At 38.2% G+C, this 18,967-nt stretch overlaps 1 protein-coding gene and 1 pseudogene across 1 annotated transcript in view; both read left to right on the top strand.

Moving 5' to 3' along the window:
* Nucleotides 1-244: 244 nt before the first annotated feature.
* Nucleotides 245-18,967, top strand: part of COL11A1 (collagen type XI alpha 1 chain) — a 207,965-nt gene continuing 189,242 nt past the window's right edge. Inside the window, exon 1 of the mRNA XM_059377355.1 lies at nucleotides 245-599. Coding sequence (XP_059233338.1) covers nucleotides 494-599 — 106 coding nt within the window. The 5' untranslated portion in view covers nucleotides 245-493. The remainder of the gene's footprint in view (nucleotides 600-18,967) is intronic.
* Nucleotides 1,833-8,623, top strand: LOC132001552 (superoxide dismutase [Mn], mitochondrial-like; annotated as a pseudogene).

Here is an 18,967-nt window from a genome sequence, read left to right as displayed (position 1 = left end):
TCCTGATTCTTGGGCTGAGGGAGAGGGGGGCGGGCTTGCGGCCGCCCGAGAGGCGTGTGATTGGGTCTGACCCTCTGCCGGCTTGTCAGTTTCTCTCGGGGTAAGGGGGGCGCGGGAGGGGAGTGGGCGGAGGAGGGGGCTGCCCGGAGCCTCTCGTCCGGCCCACTGACGGCATGAAGCCTTTAGGGGCACGCAGTCCTCTCAGATTTTCGGTCGAAGCCCCTCATCTGCCTTCAGTCTGAAGGCAGGGCCCCGCAGAGGACGGATCGGAGGGTCCCGGCCGGCGGGGCCAACCGAGAGGGAGAGGAGGGGGCGAGACACAGGAAGGAAGCAAACCATCCAATTTTAAAGAAAAAGCCCTTTGACTTTTTCCCCCCTCTCCCACCTCAATGGCTGTGTAGCAAACACCCCCGACGATACCTTGGAAGGGACGAAGTTGGTCTGCAATCGCAGTTTCGTGGGTTGAGTTCACAGTTGAGTGCGGGGCCCGGAGATGGAGCGGTGGTCCTCTAGGTGGAAAACGAAACGGTGGCTCTGGAATTTCACCATAACAACCCTCGCACTGACTTTCCTCTTCCAGGCTAGAGAGGTCAGAGGAGGTAAGAAAAAAAAAATGGTTTTGGGGAGGTGGGAGAGTGCCGTCGGTCTTTGTCATTCTGCGCCCCTCCCCCTCTTTACGCTTCCTCCCCCGCCCGACCCCCACCCCCCCCCCAAAACCCCCAAACAATTGTCTTAAATGAAATCCAGATTGTAGCTGCCACCAGGTTGAAGTGAAGGCTGGAGAGAGAGATGGATGTAGGCGGGACAGTAATGGGAGAAGAGGTAGCAGGAAAAAAAGATCTGTCAGGCACAGAGCCTGCTGAAATGCCCTTCACCACTTTTCAGCCTCTTTGAAAAGAGGAAAAATATTACCTTGAACACAAGGGCAGTTGTACAAAGCTTTTGTTTGAGGAATAGTCCCTAGACTGCCCTTTGAACACATCTTCTGGTTTCTTCAGATTCTAGCTAATGGAAATATCTTTTTAAGGGTGAGCTGAGGAGAAAATATAGAGAAAGGGTATAAAATGAACCTTGATAAAGTTCTTTGTGTGAAACAAAGTGAGAAACAGGCTCTTTTACTTTTCGGGATATAAGAGAAAGCAGAGGTGATGAATCTAGAAGACTTGAGAAGTGTGTGTGTGTGTGTGTGTGTGTGGCATTTTGAAGAGATTTTAAATGGAAAACAAAAAATTGGCAGCTTCTAAAGAACGGGTGGAAGATAGGGAGAACACGGCTCCCTGAATTTCAGTCCACTCCTCTCCACTGTGACCCCCACCCCCACCCCCCACTTCTTCTTGCAGGTTGGACGTGCAGTTCTCTTGGAGAATGATGAAACTCGCCAAGCAAACGGGGTGGGGAGGAGGACTAGGGATTGGGAGGGGAGAGGAGGGGGCCCGGGATGGGGTGGGAGGGAGAGGTGAGGAAAAGTTCCTACGTGGCACCACCAAATATTCAATGACCAGACCTGCTCAGAAGACTGCAGCCCTGTCAGTACCCAAGAAGGGAGAGCGACTTCACTCCTCCCCTCGGCCTCCTCCCTCCCCTTCCCCCGCCCTTTCCCGCTAAGGCATCTGGCTGGAGCGGTCCGTTAGGTGCCGTAGACACGACTGGCGGGCAAAGGCCTTCGGAGTTAACGGAGTCCAAACAGTGTAGAGTAGAAAAACGCGCTTTGTCGCGAGTGCGCAGAGAAGTGGGGGGTAGGAAGGAGGGTGGCGAGGATTGGCTGAGGGAGAAATAAGTTGTCAATTCCAAATGCGCAGGCTTTAGCCGAAACCTGAGTCTGGCCCTGGTAGATGCCAAGATCGGAGTTCTCCCTAATGGGAATTAGCGCTCCCGGAGGCCGAACTCTGGGAAACCAGGTCTGTATTCCTTCCCCAAGCTTAGTGGCGCTCACCTTCCTGAGTAGCAGGCAGTGCTGGATTCGTCCTCCTCCTGGCTTTCCCTGGTAAATGCAGTCAGAGCCTCAAATTTAAATTTTGCTTCAATGTGGATGCAAGTTGTGCTCACTATTTTAATTTGTTCATCTCAATATTTTCAAGGATAAATGGTAGAGTCTTTGAAAGTGGAATCCACCAAAAGTTTGCTTTTTACCTTTGATACCTGGTCACCAGCTGGGTTGGTCATTTCTGTCAGCAGTTCTGCCCTCTGCTGGTATTATTTATTATTTGGAATTTAAGCATCTCCCTTAGAACCTAGGGACTCTTAAAAATCCTACAATGATGCTGGAAAAGGACACTCCCTTAAGAAAGTACAGATCTACCGTTTCTTTTTCAGCTTGTTACATACACATATGGACAAATGTATCACAATGCCAGCTCTTAATTTAAAAGTATAGAAACCAAACTTTCTTCAATGGAGATGGATGAAATATAAACTCAAGAGGCACCATTGTAGACATTCAGGGATTATTTCAGTGAAAATTTTTGTTCCTTTTCCACATTTGGCCTTCCTTAAAACTCTAAGGATATCAGAAAGGTCAAATTTCTACACTTGTAGTGCTTAAATTGTCTCTTTTCAATCTAGCTTCAGACCTGAAACACTTAATCATCCCAGTACCACATGAAGTAAATGCTGGAAAAAGAACATCGCTTATTATTTTAAGGGCAAATAATGTGGGAAATAGTAAAATTTAAGGATCATATGTTGTTTTTGTTAGTCATTTCTGACGAAATGTCTTGAACCTTCAAGAGTATTTGGATGATCAGACTCTATGATCCGGTATTCGCGTCATCAACTTGCTAGGTGCTTATTATTTCCCACTAAGTAATATTTACAAATCTACTCTTGTTGGCATTTTTGCCACTTAATAAACTTTTAAAAAGGAAGTAATAGTATACTGATTCTTAAAAAGGCAACACTGGTCTGAATCATCACACAAGGAAAAAATAAATCCAGTGTTCAGTTCTTAGGGTAGCCAGTAGATTTGCAGTTGAATTAACAATGGATATGATTTCATTCCAGTTCCTAAATAAAGGTATTATGTACTATAATTTATGATGTCGGTGAGATGTAGGGTGTGATTTGGTTGCTAAATCGAAAGGTAATTTAAAACAGCCCATTTTCATCTAAAATTTGTATTTCTTGGATTTAAGACATTAAAGTCTTAAGGAGTTCTGGGTTCATAATAAATCAGATTCTAAAAAAAGTGTAGTTAGAATCCTAAAACATCTACCTTACAAAGCGTAGTTTTTGGAGTGAATGAATTAAAAGAAAATTTATACTCTCACACAGAATCATATTATTTTACTGTGCAAATCCAAATTTCATAACTTGGTCATCTTTAACATGCCTATTAAATTTTTTTTAGTATTTATTATGATTTAGTATAAAAGAGTGTTATTTTTATAATATATTCATTTGCATTAACTTCAAAATTATGCTTATTATGCTTCATTTGTTTTCCTGTGGTTAACATAAATATTTTATCTCAGAAGTTTATAGATTTATCAACTTGGCAATTGCTTATTATAGACAGAACCTGAGATTTACCTGAAATTTATAGTGACTGTGTTGTGATTGTGTTCAGAGTGATGGTTTTAAGACTTCTAAAAATAAGTTAAGCTATAATTGAATACTAAGAAAAAATAGTATCTAATTGAATCATTTTTTACTAGTTAAAATTGTATTCAGTCTTTGGTGGTTAAGCCAATAGCGTGTCTTGCAAAAAGCTGATTAATTTTATGAGCACCTTTCAGAGTTTGTCAGCAATTGGTAGTGAGCCTTGCTGGAGTGTTTTGAGTGCCCAGGATCAGCAGGTGAAATGGTGCTGGCTTCCAGAGTATGTGCTAATCCAGCTTTGCAGAGAGATCAAGTTTGTCCCTGCGCTTACTTAATCGTGAATCAGTTAAAAGGTCAGATACACTTCTGATAACAAATGCAGTGTCTACTAGGGTTATCTGTATTGTCTTTCCTCTTATTTTTTAAATAAAAATTGACACAGTCTGATAGAAAAACAGTAACGAAAACCAACTATCTTAGGAGAAGCATCTTCCTGTTTGTTTTACACATACTTAGGTGTCACATATATATTCGATTAAATAATAGTCACTTTCCCAGAATTGTCTACTGGTTTTAAAATTAAGTTTCTTAATACCTTAAAGTGACAATTTGCTTCATAATAAATACTGAACTGAGACTATAAAAATTACTTTCTAAGAGGTATTCTCATATTTTTTAACAAAATTGTGAAGTTGCAAATGAGAAATGTATATACCTAGGTAGTATAATGACTTACAATTTATTTAATTAATATTTTAGGTTCTGTGTTTGCCTCAATGTGACTAACAGAGCATATTATTCAAATTAAGTTATGCCTAAAATATCACAAGGCAAACATGAATCTCTTTTCATATTCTTGGGTAGGATTTCTGCCAAAAAATAAAAATAAAAAATAAAAAACAAAACACAAAACAAACCCCCAAACTAAACAGTTACCTTTCTTTTTTTAAAAACTTGCTTCTTTTCTGAAAAAAACTCTCCTCACTCTGGTTAATTTATTGAAGCATTGCCTGTTTGGTAGTGAATGTTAATGAATGGACTCAAATCAAGCTTGGCTGAGTGTGTAATAAAAAGCTGAATTTTTCAAAGGAAGAAAGGTGTTTAGATTTTTTTAAGAGAATGCTAGAGATAGGAATTATTGTAGAGATTGTTTCCCTTTACTGTCTTCTCACTTCCCTAATGAGGAAACCAAGGCACAGAAAAGTTATTAGCTGAATGGTTTTTCTCATGAAAACATAAAAAATATTTCTATAATATTCAGTGTTTTTCTAAGTAAGTATAGTGAAGGTCTGCAATAGTGGTAAAAATATCTGCAAATAATGGTGGGTCTGAGACTTTATGGAATGACCAAATATTGCCTAACGGTACGTGTTGGAGTTTAATGAGAAGATGAATTGAGTGAAAATGATTGATTTAAAGAAAATCAGACAGGAAACCGAGTTGTAGAATGTGTTAAAAAATTCCTCAATTTCCTAAGTTGGGAGAACGGTGATTTTTGATCATTTATTTTGTTAATATACCTAATTATGTGATTCTTAGGATTATCGGTACCAGAGAAGAAAGCATAATAGTTTGTAAAATATTTTTTGTCTGTGTTTGTTGCTGGATTAGAAATGTAGTTTTTTACGTACTCTAAAGTTGTTATGGAGATCTGGGCACACTTCGAATTTTCAAGAAGCTAAGAAATTATACATTTATATAATATAAATATATTATAAATTATTTATTTCAAATAATATATTCATTTAATGATATATCTATGAGTTTATTATAAATGATGTCAAATTTCTATGCTTTCCAAGTTCATTTTAGTTTGATTGGATGGTATATACTATACATATGTATGGTTTTAGTCCTAAACCAGAAAATGAATTGATTATTACATGATATGGTTTGTTTGTTGAATAGATAATCTTTTCACAAACAAGTGGCAAACTCTGGGAAAATATAGGAGAGCATTTAGTAATGCAAATTCCAATTAATTTTTCTTTTGGATTGTTTTTAAAGCATCTGAAACTACATATACAACTTCTACCTCAAAAATAAATGGAACATTAATCTATAGGGAAGTAGACACTCCTAAGAGATTACATGATATTTGTTGTGCTGACAACAACAATGGTAGATCTAGTATTTCCACCAAATGAAGACTTTTCCTATCTTCAGGGAAAACAGTATATGTCCTTAGGATCCTGGAGAAGATACTGTGGAAGTTAATCTAATGTTTATACTCATGATCAGTGCTAGCAATTTATATGAGTACAGGGTTTTATAAGTACTGAGCTATCCCCATCATTTTATATCATTTTTAATTATTATACTTAGCTATTCAAAAGCCAGAATTCCATTGTATCCTAAACACACTTTTCTTTCCTCCTACCTTTGGAGAAATAATTAAGGGCAGTTGGTGTAATCATTAGGAATTCAAGGCAAGTACAGAGTGGGGGCTGAGAGTGATCTGCATTTCTGCTTTTACTCCTCCACCTCCCTCATTTGATACTGGGGAAATGTGACCGACCTGAGCTGGGAGTGGTGAGAGGAAACCAAACTTTGTTTTTGATCATTGAAGTTTTGCTCCTTAGCAAAGAAGAAAGAGAGGTATGCACGGATGTTGTAAAAAGTTGCAGTGCTCCCTAAATTCTCTGCCTGTAGAGGCAACTTTAGATACAAATTTCAGTTTAGCTTTTGGTATACTCTAATGACGTCCCTAAATTTGGACATTTTTCTTCTAATTTCTCTTGCAATTTAATTCAGAATATAAACTTTTTTTTTCATTTTAACCTGTCTTCTGTATTATAATGTGTCTACTATATATATTTCTTTTTCTTGCAAAACCCTAATATAATTTTATTTTTGTAGGCATTTTTTTTTTTTTTTGTACTTTCTGTTGTCTCAAAACTTGACTTCTCTAGCTGGTAGAGAGGATGAAAGCCGATTTTAAAGTGATTTAGTGAGCAGTGTCTGTTGGTTGCAGTCTTTGGCCTACTACTGACTTGGCTACTGGTTCTTTAGACATTGGCTGATCACCAGACCTACTGTTATCTGGTAAAATAAACTCTTTACTTGCTGCGCATGGAATTAGAGACAGTGCTATTAATTTAGGAGAAAGAACTCAGAGAAAAGAAAGGTTATCATATTTCAGAGTAAGAGACCAGCTTAAATACGACTTGACAATTGAGAACTAAAACAAACCTGTGTAAAAGTGCTTTAGCACAATCAACTTTTGCAATCCCTTCAAACCTTCTTTTTTTTCCGTAAAAAGCATTTCTTTCTTATTTTAAACAAATTTAATTGCTCTTGAATGGCCCTGTACTGTACAGGCAAATGAAGGTCCCTATTCATAGAACTGGAGCGCATAGAGTGTCAGTGGAAGCTTCCTTCCTCTGTCTGACTGGTAAACTGGCATCCGGTCTTACAGGCGTGAACCTTCCACTGTGTGAGATGGTTGGCTTTCCTATCCCACTCAGCTCTTTGCAAACAACTTCCCAAAAGGATGACTGCCAGAAAGGGCAGAGGTTGCAATTCCTGACAAAACTAATAAGAAATTCCGAAAGCACTTTGCACTTTGTGCTCCTATTAGCTCTGCAGAGAAGGAAGAGCCATGCATATTGTACCACTATTTTCCCTGACCTCTCTCTTTAGGCTAGTGTCAACAGTGGAGCACACCCTCCTGTCACTCTTCTTTCTGAACGCTGATGAGTCTTCAGAATACTTCACTGGTTTCAAGAATAAATATATTGTGCAAATGGGTTAGCATGTTGTAGAGTGGCCTTTAGGACGGGACCCCTCTGTATGTCCCAACTGATGACCAGCTATTTCCCACCTGCCACAGACCTGGCGCCATTTACCTTGCCCTTCAGCCATGTTAAACCTCTTGCCAGTATTCTCCCCTGTCCTAGAACACACTATTCTCTTTCCCTCGAATATCTGTTCCCTTCCCGTCCATCTAGGAATTGTCTTTACCTACTTCAAGTTTTAGATCAAGCTTCATATCTCCAGGCAGATAGAATAGTAAGATCTAACCCTAAATGTACGCTTATTATTATGTGCCAGGTCCTGTTGTTAGCACTTTTCATGTAGAATCTCATTTCATTCTGACAAGTGCCCTGGAAGTACGCTAATATTTAAAATGTACACTTTATCCATAAAGGAACTGAAAAACAGAGAAGTTAATTACTATGCCTAAGGTCACACAGCTTCTATGTGTAGACCCAGGATTTTAATTTAGACAGTCTTGTTCCAGAGCCTGTGTTTTTGATCATTTGTTCATGTTTATTTTATCTTGTGTTCTGTTTCCACACAGCCCCCCTGACTTATGATTATAGTGCCCTGGGGCTTAACAGTAATGGACAGATCACGCAAAAGCACCACAGTAAGCACCATGTCAATTGTGTGCGAGTAACTTGAAAGCTACCAAGGAGAAATTTAAAGAGGACTTGGCAAAAGGCATTGTTACAATTCAGGTATCTCTTCAGCTTGCATTAGTTTCAGTGGTGGAGGCCATAACGCTCTTACCATTTTAAGAACAAACCTAAACCCTAATGATGGTGAAGAATGCTAAGGGCTGTTACTGGAAGCCAACAAATGTTACTTTGTTTCCTCTGACTTATTTAAGGGTCAGATTGGGGTTGACTTGGTTTCATTAAGTAATAAGGACACTTACAAATTGCTGCCGGTTCTAATCAGGATCCATTGCAAGGAACCACAGGTGTTTTTTTTGTTTTTGTTTTTGTTTTTGTTTTTTTTTTTTAAGATTTTATTTATTTATTTGACAGACAGAGATCACAAGCAGGCAGAGAAGCAGGCAGAGAGAGAGGAGGAAGCAGGCTCCCTGATGAGCAGAGAGCCCGATGCAGGGCTGGATCCCAGGACTCTGGGATCATGACTTGAGCCGAAGGCAGAGGCTTTAACCCACTGAGCCACCCAGGTGCCCCAGGAACCACAGGTCTTATTCCACTCTGGGAGACTGATACATGGCAGTATACCTATTACTTTCAGTACAGAAGTGTCAGATCTGGTTATCTAAAAGCTGTTTGGAATATAATCAACCGGGAGATTGTTAACTAAAAGATACATAGTTTGCAAAAAAACAAAACAAAACAAAACAAAAAACCATTATTTTAAAAATTACTCATTTATCTGTTAGTCTTCCTGTAGGAGTTACTGGGAGATAGTAACTATGATTTGGTTTTATTTCTGTCCTCAAGGTCTACCAAGAATGCCAGAATGCACAGGATATAATACAGTCACTATTTAGATTGCAAGCTATCTTCTTAACTTTGCCCAGTGGACTAGAACATGGTTAAACCTAGTTAACTCGGGAGTGGTGTGAAGGGACATACTCATGTCTTGTCGTTAGCAGTAATTACATCCCTCCCTCTTTCTTCACTTTTTCTCTATAAGTGAATGAATTGGGATATCCCTCGAGCTTTCCTCATTTGGAGAACAGATTTTGCACATTCTCTTCAAAGACACTTCTAAATATTTGAAGCTACTAATTGCCTATATTACCTCTAAAATTGTAGTTTGCTTTAACATAATAATCTCATAGAGAAAAACACCATATGAAGCCATAGTTTTGTTTTGACAGCAACATAAATCATCATTTCACTGTCTGCTCGTGAACAAGAAAGTTTAAGGCAAGAGTGGTATCAATCTGTTGAAGTATTAATTGGGAAAATTCTGGCATATATTCATTTTGAAACTTTTATCTGTTTTGTATGTTGTTAGGGATTTCTGATTTTGCTTAATAATATTAGAAAGAGCAGCCTATCTATATTTTTACTTTATGATTATTTTAGTAAACTCATTCTAGAAAATAATCTGCATATTATACATGTATTATAATTATTATATTATGAAATGCCATCGTTAAGCAAGGAGTATATAAAGTTTCAAGTGCCTGATAAGAGATAGTAGTTGTAGAATTGTTTTAGAAGAATATAACCTATTTTTTAGATTCTATTCCTACCCGTTGTATATTTTAGTTACGCTAAAGTCATTAAGATAGATATCTTTGTCTGTTTTAGTGTGTCCCAAGCACACAGAGCAGAACCTGTCACATAGTATTGGATAAATCTTTGTTGAATGAAGTGAAAGTGTTGGTTGAAGCTCTAATGAGTTGCTCTTCAGTACCCTAACAACCTGAGATATAAGCTGGTATATATCTGTTATTGTCAGTGTCTACAGAAATGTATCAAACAGAATTTTGCTGATATTATTGTGATTTCCTGAAAATGTCAGTCTCTGCTTTGCCTCTGAGCAAGCTACAATCTCTACCTTGAACACTTCCAAACCACTTACCATTGCTTTTTACTTAGGATTTAGATATTATCTTCTAAGGGAATACCTTTCCTCAACCATAAAAACTGAGGTAGTTGATCTTGCATAACATTCTGAAGCACACTGTATTTACTCCAAACCTGAATATTTATCACCGAATATTTGTGATGCTAAAATTAAAACAGGGAATGCTTCTTTTTCATTCAGGCTTCTAGCACTATACCTGGAGTAGAATAGATGGCCAATAAATGTTTATCATATGGATTAATGACCTCATAAGCAAGGGATTATACTAAAGTCAAGAAGACAGGGGCAGTCAGCCTTGGCTTGCTATCACAATCATTTCCAGTCCTATCTCTGTGGATTTTGATTGAGTAGATTTTGTACAGAATCCAAGCATAGGTGCTTTATAAACTCACAGATAATTTTGATGTACATCCAAGGGTTTATGAATCTTTTGTATCAGGAAATAAATACACCCAAAGTTGGGAACATGTCTAGCTTGTAGAATAGGTCACTGGAAGTTACGTTAAAGATTATTTATCTGTTGTGTGCAAATCATTGGATAAATACCCAATTACCCAAGAGGAGTGACTCTGTAAAACTGATTTGGATAGATCAACTGCTTATGATAGAGATCATGCTTTGTTTTTAAATCCTTTTCTCTAAACCATGTAATAAAGTAAATGCCAACAATATTGTTTTTCTCAACATTAAAGTCAAATGCTTGTATTGAAACTTGAGATTTGAGTTTTATAATAAACATTTTAATAGCTTTGGCCACTTGTAAACCCGAATGCCAAGCTTTTTAATTATCACGCCCTCAATTGGCATTTGTTCTTTCCTTCACCATCCTCAGAGTTGTGGTATTATTTCTCCTTTCAGTTTTCAGCTCATAGAAGCTTTTTATGATACAAGAGAGTTCAGGATTGAGGCTGTTCAATAACCGTGAAGATTAAATGACTCTCTTCTATGTGCAGTCGGTGTTAGGTGTCCTGACTACAGAAAGAGTATGTTTGTGTCTACTGACATGGCCTATGGTATGTGTGTTATCAGAAGAGCGCTGGGTTAAGAGAATAGGCTGAGGCCAGAAGACTGTATGGATACTTTTTTTCTGCATGGTACAGAATCATGGGACTAATTAAAAAATACAGGCATGCTGCTAAGTTGGTAGAGGCAGTGCCTACTTTGCTATCTCTGCATACTAGGTGGTTCCCTTTGATTGCAACCACTGGATCTTCTGACAAGTTACAAGGGAACTGAAGCCATACTGCTTTTTCTGGACTAGCCAGCCCACTGTAAAATCACCTGGGATTCTCCAAGACAATTAGTACATTTAAGTCACACTTGATGCAGGGTTATGGCCATTATGGAATTGAAAAATGTATGAATGCATAATCTTCCTGTCTTATAAGGGAGTACATTAAACAAAATGTGTACACATGTTTATAAAAGATGTAGCCCAACACTTTAAGCCTTATATGTGATCATTCTTGTTATTATCCAACTTGTAGCATGTTTTTAGGACATAAATTATAAGTAGTTTTGTTTGTTTCTGAGGATTCATATGTGGGACAAAGATCTCTATGTTGATTGTTTTGTTTTGTTTTTGAGGATTTTATTTATTTATTCGACAGACAGAAATCCCAAGGAGGCAGAGAGGCAGGCAGAGAGACAGGGGAAGCAGGCTCCCCGCTGAGCAGAGAGCCCAATGTGGGGCTCGATCCCTGGACCCTGAGATCATGACCTGAGCTGAAGGCAGAGGCCTTAACCCATTGAGCCACCCAGGCGCCCCATATGTTGATTGCTTGAGAAAGTAAAATATTTATTATAATCTTTTTTAAGTCATAATGATTTCTTTCACAGAAAGTTATATCAGAGTTTTCAAGTAAGTATAATTAACTAATTATAGGTTTAGATAATGTTAATAGGCTGTATAGCTTTAGATAATGTTAATTATCTATAGCTTTAGATAATGTTATAGCTTTAGATAATGTTAATGGGCTGTCAACTCTCAAAGTTTTGTTTTTATCCCATATCTTTTCCCTGAATTCCAGACTCATATACTCAACTGCCTATTCAGCCATTTCCAGTGGAAAATTAGCATTCCCAAACCTCAATATTAGAACTCTTCCTGAAGCCTGTTCTGCTCACAATCTTTCCAGCTCAATTGATGAAAACACAGTCAGATGTTCGAACTAAAATACTCAAGAATAGCTTTCACTCCTCTTCTCTCATACTCTGTATCCAACCCTTCAGCAACCCTATCTGCCATGTTTTCAGAATATATCCAGAATCCGACCTAGTACTTCATCTCTCGGTTCAGCATCCCAAAATTGACAAAATTTTATACCTCGAGGATCACAATTGCTTCCTCCGTGCTCTGTTCCACTCTAGTGCCCCGAAAGTCCGTTCTCAACGCAGCAGCCACAGTGGTCTGGAAAATTCGTTGGTTCATGTTACTTCTCTCTCTTCACCTCCAGTAGTTTTCCATCGCACCTGGAATACAATCTAAACTCTTTGTACATCCCACAGGACCTGTACAATCTGCCTTCAGCCTTCCTCTCCCTTATTTCTCTGACCTCATCTCTTATACTCCTTTTATTTCCTCTACTGGAGACCTAAGTGTTTCCTTGCATTTCCTCCAACTTCTCCCCTCTGGGGCGACTCCTATCTCTGGTACTTTGCACTTGCTATTCCTTCTGCTTAGAATGCTATGCTGTTAAAATATCTGGATAGAAAAGCCTCTTAGGCCTTGCTAGACTGTTCAAACATTATTTCCTTATTGAGGCCTTTCCTGTTTTTCTAATTTGATACTAAAATCCATACCTCCTCAACCCTCATTTAGGATTTATTTATTTTTTTCTTAGTACTATTCAAATATTTGTCATTTATAAAAAGTAACGACTTACTTAAATTTAAGGTGGAGATTTTATTTTAAGGCATTCTATCAAATGCAGAATTAGATGTTGTTAAAGTACAAGGAGTACAAATATTGCCTTAAAGCGTTTGGGCAGCTTCTAGGCCATTTTTATCCACATATTTGCCATAGTTTTTAACTTGATTTTACATATAGACGTAGTCAAAGTCAAAATTCCACATAGAAAAGCTTTTTACTTATTTGATGAACATCATGCCCATCAATTCAGTTGTTCTAAGAGATTATCGTTGTATAGACGTAATAATGGGAGTTTGTTCAGCTCGTTTAACAGGGGAATAATGTGGGACTTGTGGTTACTTAAAAAGTAGATGGGAGATATTTAAAGTTGAAGACATAAAAGCAACTACAGAATAATATTGTTAAGGAAATGTACACACATGCTGATACTCAAAGCAGATCTATTTGTTATTCCCAATCAATACTAAATCTCAACTAGGATCACAGGGTTCACACATATCTCTCAACCACTGGGCAGGTCAGAATTAGAATAAACAGTCAATAGTGAGATGTGGATACAGTGGATTGTGATGTGAGTCACAATTTTTCAATTACTTCTACTTCAGAATATTTCATTGTATATTTATTTTACCCTGATCATTCCAATCTTGAATTTCACTGTGTAAGTGACTTCTTTTTAAGCTGATATTTTCATGGGATTGTATGGAAGTACCTTTACATTTGGTCATTGGATGTCTGTTTTCTGAAATGGTATTACCATCAGGCTTGTTAAGTGCCTGGTATTGATGACATTAACTACAAAATTACTGAAACTTCAGGCTATTCTTTTACACATGTCTTTGTCCATGTTATTCTCAATTTGATGCTGTTCTTGGTTTGAGTATCAAATACCCAGTTTTTGTAAGATATCCATAAAAACTTGAGCCTTGAGATACTTGTTTATTTTATTCATTTTTTTCCTGAAGGAAAATATACTCTCTAAAAAATAGGTTTAACTATAAGAGACTCTTAATCTCACAAAACAAACTGAAGATTGCTGGGGGGAGGGGGTATGGAGTAGGTTGTTGGGTTATGGACATTGGGGAGGGTATGTGCTATGGTGAGTGCTGTGAAGTATGTAAGCCTGACGATTCACAGACCTGTACCCCTGGGACAAATAACACATTACGTGTTAACAAAGAAATTAAAAAAAAATAAATTGATGAATTGAAGTATTGAAGTACTGGTGAAAAAAAATAGTTTTAAAAATGACAAAACATGTAGGTTTACTATAGAATCCCATGGGGATAAAATGAACCTTAAACACTACCCATGCCCGGGAGTAGTTAGTGTAAATTCTGCAACTATAATCTTATAAGCTTAAAATTTATTAATGTTTTCAAGCAGTTCACTTCTCCCATTTTATACTTTTTTTGAGTACAAAGTTTAGATTATAGAATACAGACAAAAAGTCTAATTATTCAGCTATAAGGAGTTGTGTTGGGACAGGAAATTTATGTGATTTCTATTGACATTATTTGTGCCACACAGTCACTAAAAGATGAACTTTCATACTTCTTTTTTTAAACATGAAAGAATTTAGGTCAATGTGTTTTGTTTTTTAATATTCATGTTTGCAATACAAGATTGGTGTATAGCATACACGTGTTTGAAATAAATGAAGAAATAGTACCCGAGGTAAGACACTAAAGTATTAGTTTTTTAAAAAAGATTTATTTATTTATTTTAGACAGAGAGACAGAGCACATGAGTGTGGGGGAGGGAAGGGCAGAGGGGAAAAAAAGAATAGAAAATTTTCTGTTAAGCATGGAGCTCTATACATGTCGCTTGATTCCACAATCCTGAGATCATGACCTGAGCTGAAATCAAGAGTCAGATGCTTAGCTGACTGAGCCACCTAGGCACCCTGAAAATATCAGTTTTTAAAATATTTTAATAAATATCTAATATCACAGTTGCTTTATTTAATCGAGAGTTATGTTAATGTCTATGCAATAAAAAAAATTATTAAAAGGAGAAAATGCTAATGATAGCATATGGATGTCAGGTTGTGCAGCAGAGCAGTGATGGAGCAGTGAACATGAAGATGGGGATTTGAGACCTATCCGGTTGCATAAGCTACCAATGTTCCAGGCAATTTCCTGAAGTTGTATGTACTTGGGAAGACGTAAGAACATGCTGGAGAGATTGCTCAGCACTACATAATGGTCATGGTCCATACCTGATGGACCTTTAGATATGGAAACCTGTTTAGTCTTCTGTTCATCTGTAAGGAGATTTCCCGAATTTGTCAGGGAAATGGATAGCAAGAATCAAGTGAATTATAACTGTGGGGGGAAACATGGGTGATGCTCACTGGAACTATTAAAGATGTTCAAGATGGTTGAAAACTTAAGGACATAGTGCTTTTAGATAGTATTTTTACTGAGTGTTTACTGTGTGTTGGAAGAGGTTAAAATGCCTTATTTTCTTGAGTTCTCAAAATGAGGCTAAGTTGAAGAAACTAGGTTAGAGAGTGGGTAAGTAGGTTACCCGAAGTCATGCAGATAGTAAGTGCTTGGACTAGAAATTGAATTAGAAGTTAGGTAAACGTGGATTAGAAGTCGGGCAGTTCTAAGTATAGAAATGGAGTTATTAATTGTTGCCTAGTCACTTGTCATATCCACTTATCATATCCTATCCTAAGGAGTCCATTTGAGACTTTACTAAGAGCTCTTGTGATTTTAAATATAGCAAGGTATTGGTAATAGTTAAATTATAATAATAGTCACTTCACTCTCACTTTTTCTTTTGTTAGTCCTACATCCCACATGAACATGGTAGCACTCCTGGTTTTTGGTATTTATCTAGAGCAGCAAAGCATTTAATGACGGAGTAGGAGATTTTTTTTTTTTAATTCATTTTTTTAAAGTTTGTTTTTTTCTTTTTTAAGATTTTATTTAATTATTTGAGAGAGAATACAAGCAGGGGTGCAGCAGGAAGAGGGAGAAGCAAGCTTCTGCTGAGCAGAAAGCCTGATGTGAGGCTCCATCCCAGGACGCTGGGGTCGTGACCTGAGCCGAAGGCAGATGTTAACTAACTGAGCCACCCAGGTGCCCCAATATTTTTTTTTAAGGATTTTATTTATTTATTTGAGAGAGAGAGTGTGTGTGTGTGCAAGTGGGGAGAGGAGCAGAGGGAGAGGGACAAACAGATTCCCCACTGAGCTTGGGGCCTGGTACAGGGCTCGATCTCACCACCCTGATATCATGAAGTAAGCCAAAACCAAGAATCGGACCCTTAAATGATTGAGCCACCCAGGTATCCCCGGAGATGGTTTATAACTCTTTCTTTGTTTTAGTTTACTTTTACTTCTCCCTACAATGGTATGTTTCATATGCGGCCTGTGATGTGAGGTATAATATGAGGATAAGTGAGTCCCTAGAAATGGGGAAGGATCACTTTAGAAAGGCAACTGAAGAACTGTGTTCTTGCCACGCTTGAATCAAAGGGAAAGAATCCAATTTGGGAAGCTCTCTAAGGTGCTGTTTTTATATAAAGGCCATTTCTGGGACGCCTGGGTGGCTTAATTGGTTAAGCAGCTGCCTTCGGCTCAGGTCATGGTCCCAGCGTTCTGGGATCGAGTCCCACATCGGGCTCCTTGCTCGGCAGGGAGTCTGTTTCTCCCTTTGCCTCTGTCTGCCTGTGTTCATGCTCTCTCTCTCTGACAAATAAATAAAAAAATCTTAAAAAAAAAAAAAGGCCATTTCTAACATTCATTTTCCTTTTCAGACTGATGGGAAAGAAACTCTGGCTCTGAGGCAGGGTGTAGCTGCTCTTCGATTCATGTATTCATTCATTCATTAAACATATTTCTGTTGATTATTTACTATGTGTCAGCCGCTAGGTTATTTATGAAGACTACAGTGAACATCAACAGTGCTGATGTTTGCTGTCAGAGGGTTTACCATCTATCAGGGAAGGCAGACATCAAACAGTACATTACAAGCTTAGCAGAGAGAGAAGGAGGGAGATGAGGTGGTATGAGTCTGTAACAGGGAGTTTAGACACACACTGTGCCTGAGTGGGAATGAGATAATGAAGCAAGTAAACAAAATAGAATGTGGAGTTATCCAAGGGGAATATAGGGTCCTTGGGATCACATGAGTGAATCACAGAACCCAGCCTGGTAGAGATAAGTAATGATTTCCTGAAGAAGTCATGATTGAGTCAAGATCAAAAGGTTGATTAGGTCTCAGATCACCTGGCTTTAATCCTGGCCACCCATTAGATTCATCTAGGAAACTTCTAAAACATGGATTCCCCCCACCCCCTCTCCCTGCTCCCTGCTTCATTCTAGTCATTAGTTCTTATACAGGACTCAGGCATTCTTATGTTGTAAAAATTCTCTGGGAGATTCTAAAGGCAGGATTGAAAAACAGTCACCTTATCCTTAGACAACTGAGAAAGGATTGAAAAATTCCCCAATAAAGGGAGCACAGGATATTTTAGAAACTCAGAATTTATATCAGCTGGAGCATTACATTTGGGGTTGGGGAAATAGATAGGAGTTAGTGTCAGTGTTTCACTTGGAGATTGTGGCTGTGAATCTCCATAGAGGAGGTCTGATTTTCCTCAAGAGGTCCTCAGAAGCCATGATGCACTCAGGGAGAGTTTGGACACTTAATAATTATTCAGTGTTGATATCTTGTCAGGCAACCTGATTACTTTCATTTCCTTGTACACTGTGCTATCTTGTATCCGTGCTACATATCTGATATTTCTGTCACCCTCCTCTTAGCTTATACACTTCTACCCATCCTTCAGAACTCAGCTTAAAAGAAACCGCATGTTAGATATTTCAGCCTTTGTGAACCGTACGATCTGTCTCACAGTGATGCAACTCTGTTGTAGGGTGAAAGCAGCTGTACAATATATAAATGAATGGGTGTGGATGTAGTTTAGTACAAACATCATTTGTGGATGCTGAAATTTAAATTTCGTATATCTTCCATATGTCACAAAATACTACACTGCTTTTGATTTTTTAACCATGTAAAAATAGAACCATTCGTATCTCTTGTAGCATTACAAAAATAGAAATGCTTAACTCCTAGGCATAGTTTTTCCTGCCCCTGTTCTAAGGCATTGTCACAAATACCAACTCACAAAAGCACTCTTAGGTAAATACTTTTTATTATTTTCATTTTACGGATGTAGAAACTGAAGGGCAAAGCAGCCCAGATCACACAGATGCTAGTGCCTGGGTTGGGATTTGGACTCCTTCCCCGTCTTCCACACGATGTATTGGTGTCATTTACTCCTTATTGGTCATGGGAGTGTGTGAAGAAGTTTAAAGGAGGAATTAATTAGAGATGAAACTTTAGATCAGTAATCCATGTGGACACTGAAAGCAACAGAAGGAAAGGATTAAAGACCTGGGACGAACCAATCAGTAAAGGAATTGGGTGTCCAAGAGATCAGCAAAACATAATGAAAAGACATATTAGGCCCTCGAAACTTTTGTTTTAAGATAAGAGGGACCTGTGAGCTACAGAGAAAGTTGTTTGTAGTACTTTCACATTATTGTATTTCACGCTCAGTCAGTATTTTATATAGCTCATGTGGGTAGGTGTGTATGTATGCATACCTGTTCTTTTCTGGTTAGGGAAGAATTCAAGCATAGGTAAATAATTAAAACCAAATGTGTAGAGTGTTATAGTAGAGGTGAGTATATCACACCCAGCCGTGGGAGATAGGAAATGCTTTCTGGAGCAGATTACACATCACTTATATCATCTGTTTCCCAAGGTGCTGTGGAGCTAAATGTTTCAGATAGGGAAAATAGGATTTATAAAGGCCCAGAGGCAGCAGAAAGAAGATGGATGTGGGGGTTCTGGGAAGACTAAGTCCAGTATGACTAGAGCACTGAGTGAGGATGGAGTTAGGGGAAAAGACAAAGAAAAGAAAATGGTACAGGTGCAGTTGGGTGGTACTGGGCAGACAAATGGGTGTGTTCAGACCTAAGAGATTTTATGTGCGGGGTCTGTGCGTACCCTCTGGAAGTCAGTGGGTTCACTGGAGGAATTTAAGCAGCAAGGTGACATAAAGCCTGGAGTTTTGGAAGCTTGTTCAAGCTGTGGTGCACAGACTGATGAGAAGACATGTGGAAGCCAGTTAAATGACTATTAGAGTAATGCACGGGGCTCTGGTATCTTATTCTCCCATTTAATAAACTTAACAGTATGTAGTAAAAAGCAGGAAGAAATA

Source organism: Mustela nigripes, chromosome 14, assembly GCF_022355385.1.
Source record: "Mustela nigripes isolate SB6536 chromosome 14, MUSNIG.SB6536, whole genome shotgun sequence".
NCBI lineage: Eukaryota > Metazoa > Chordata > Mammalia > Carnivora > Mustelidae > Mustela > Mustela nigripes.
This window is presented reverse-complemented; position numbering and strand designations above follow the sequence as displayed.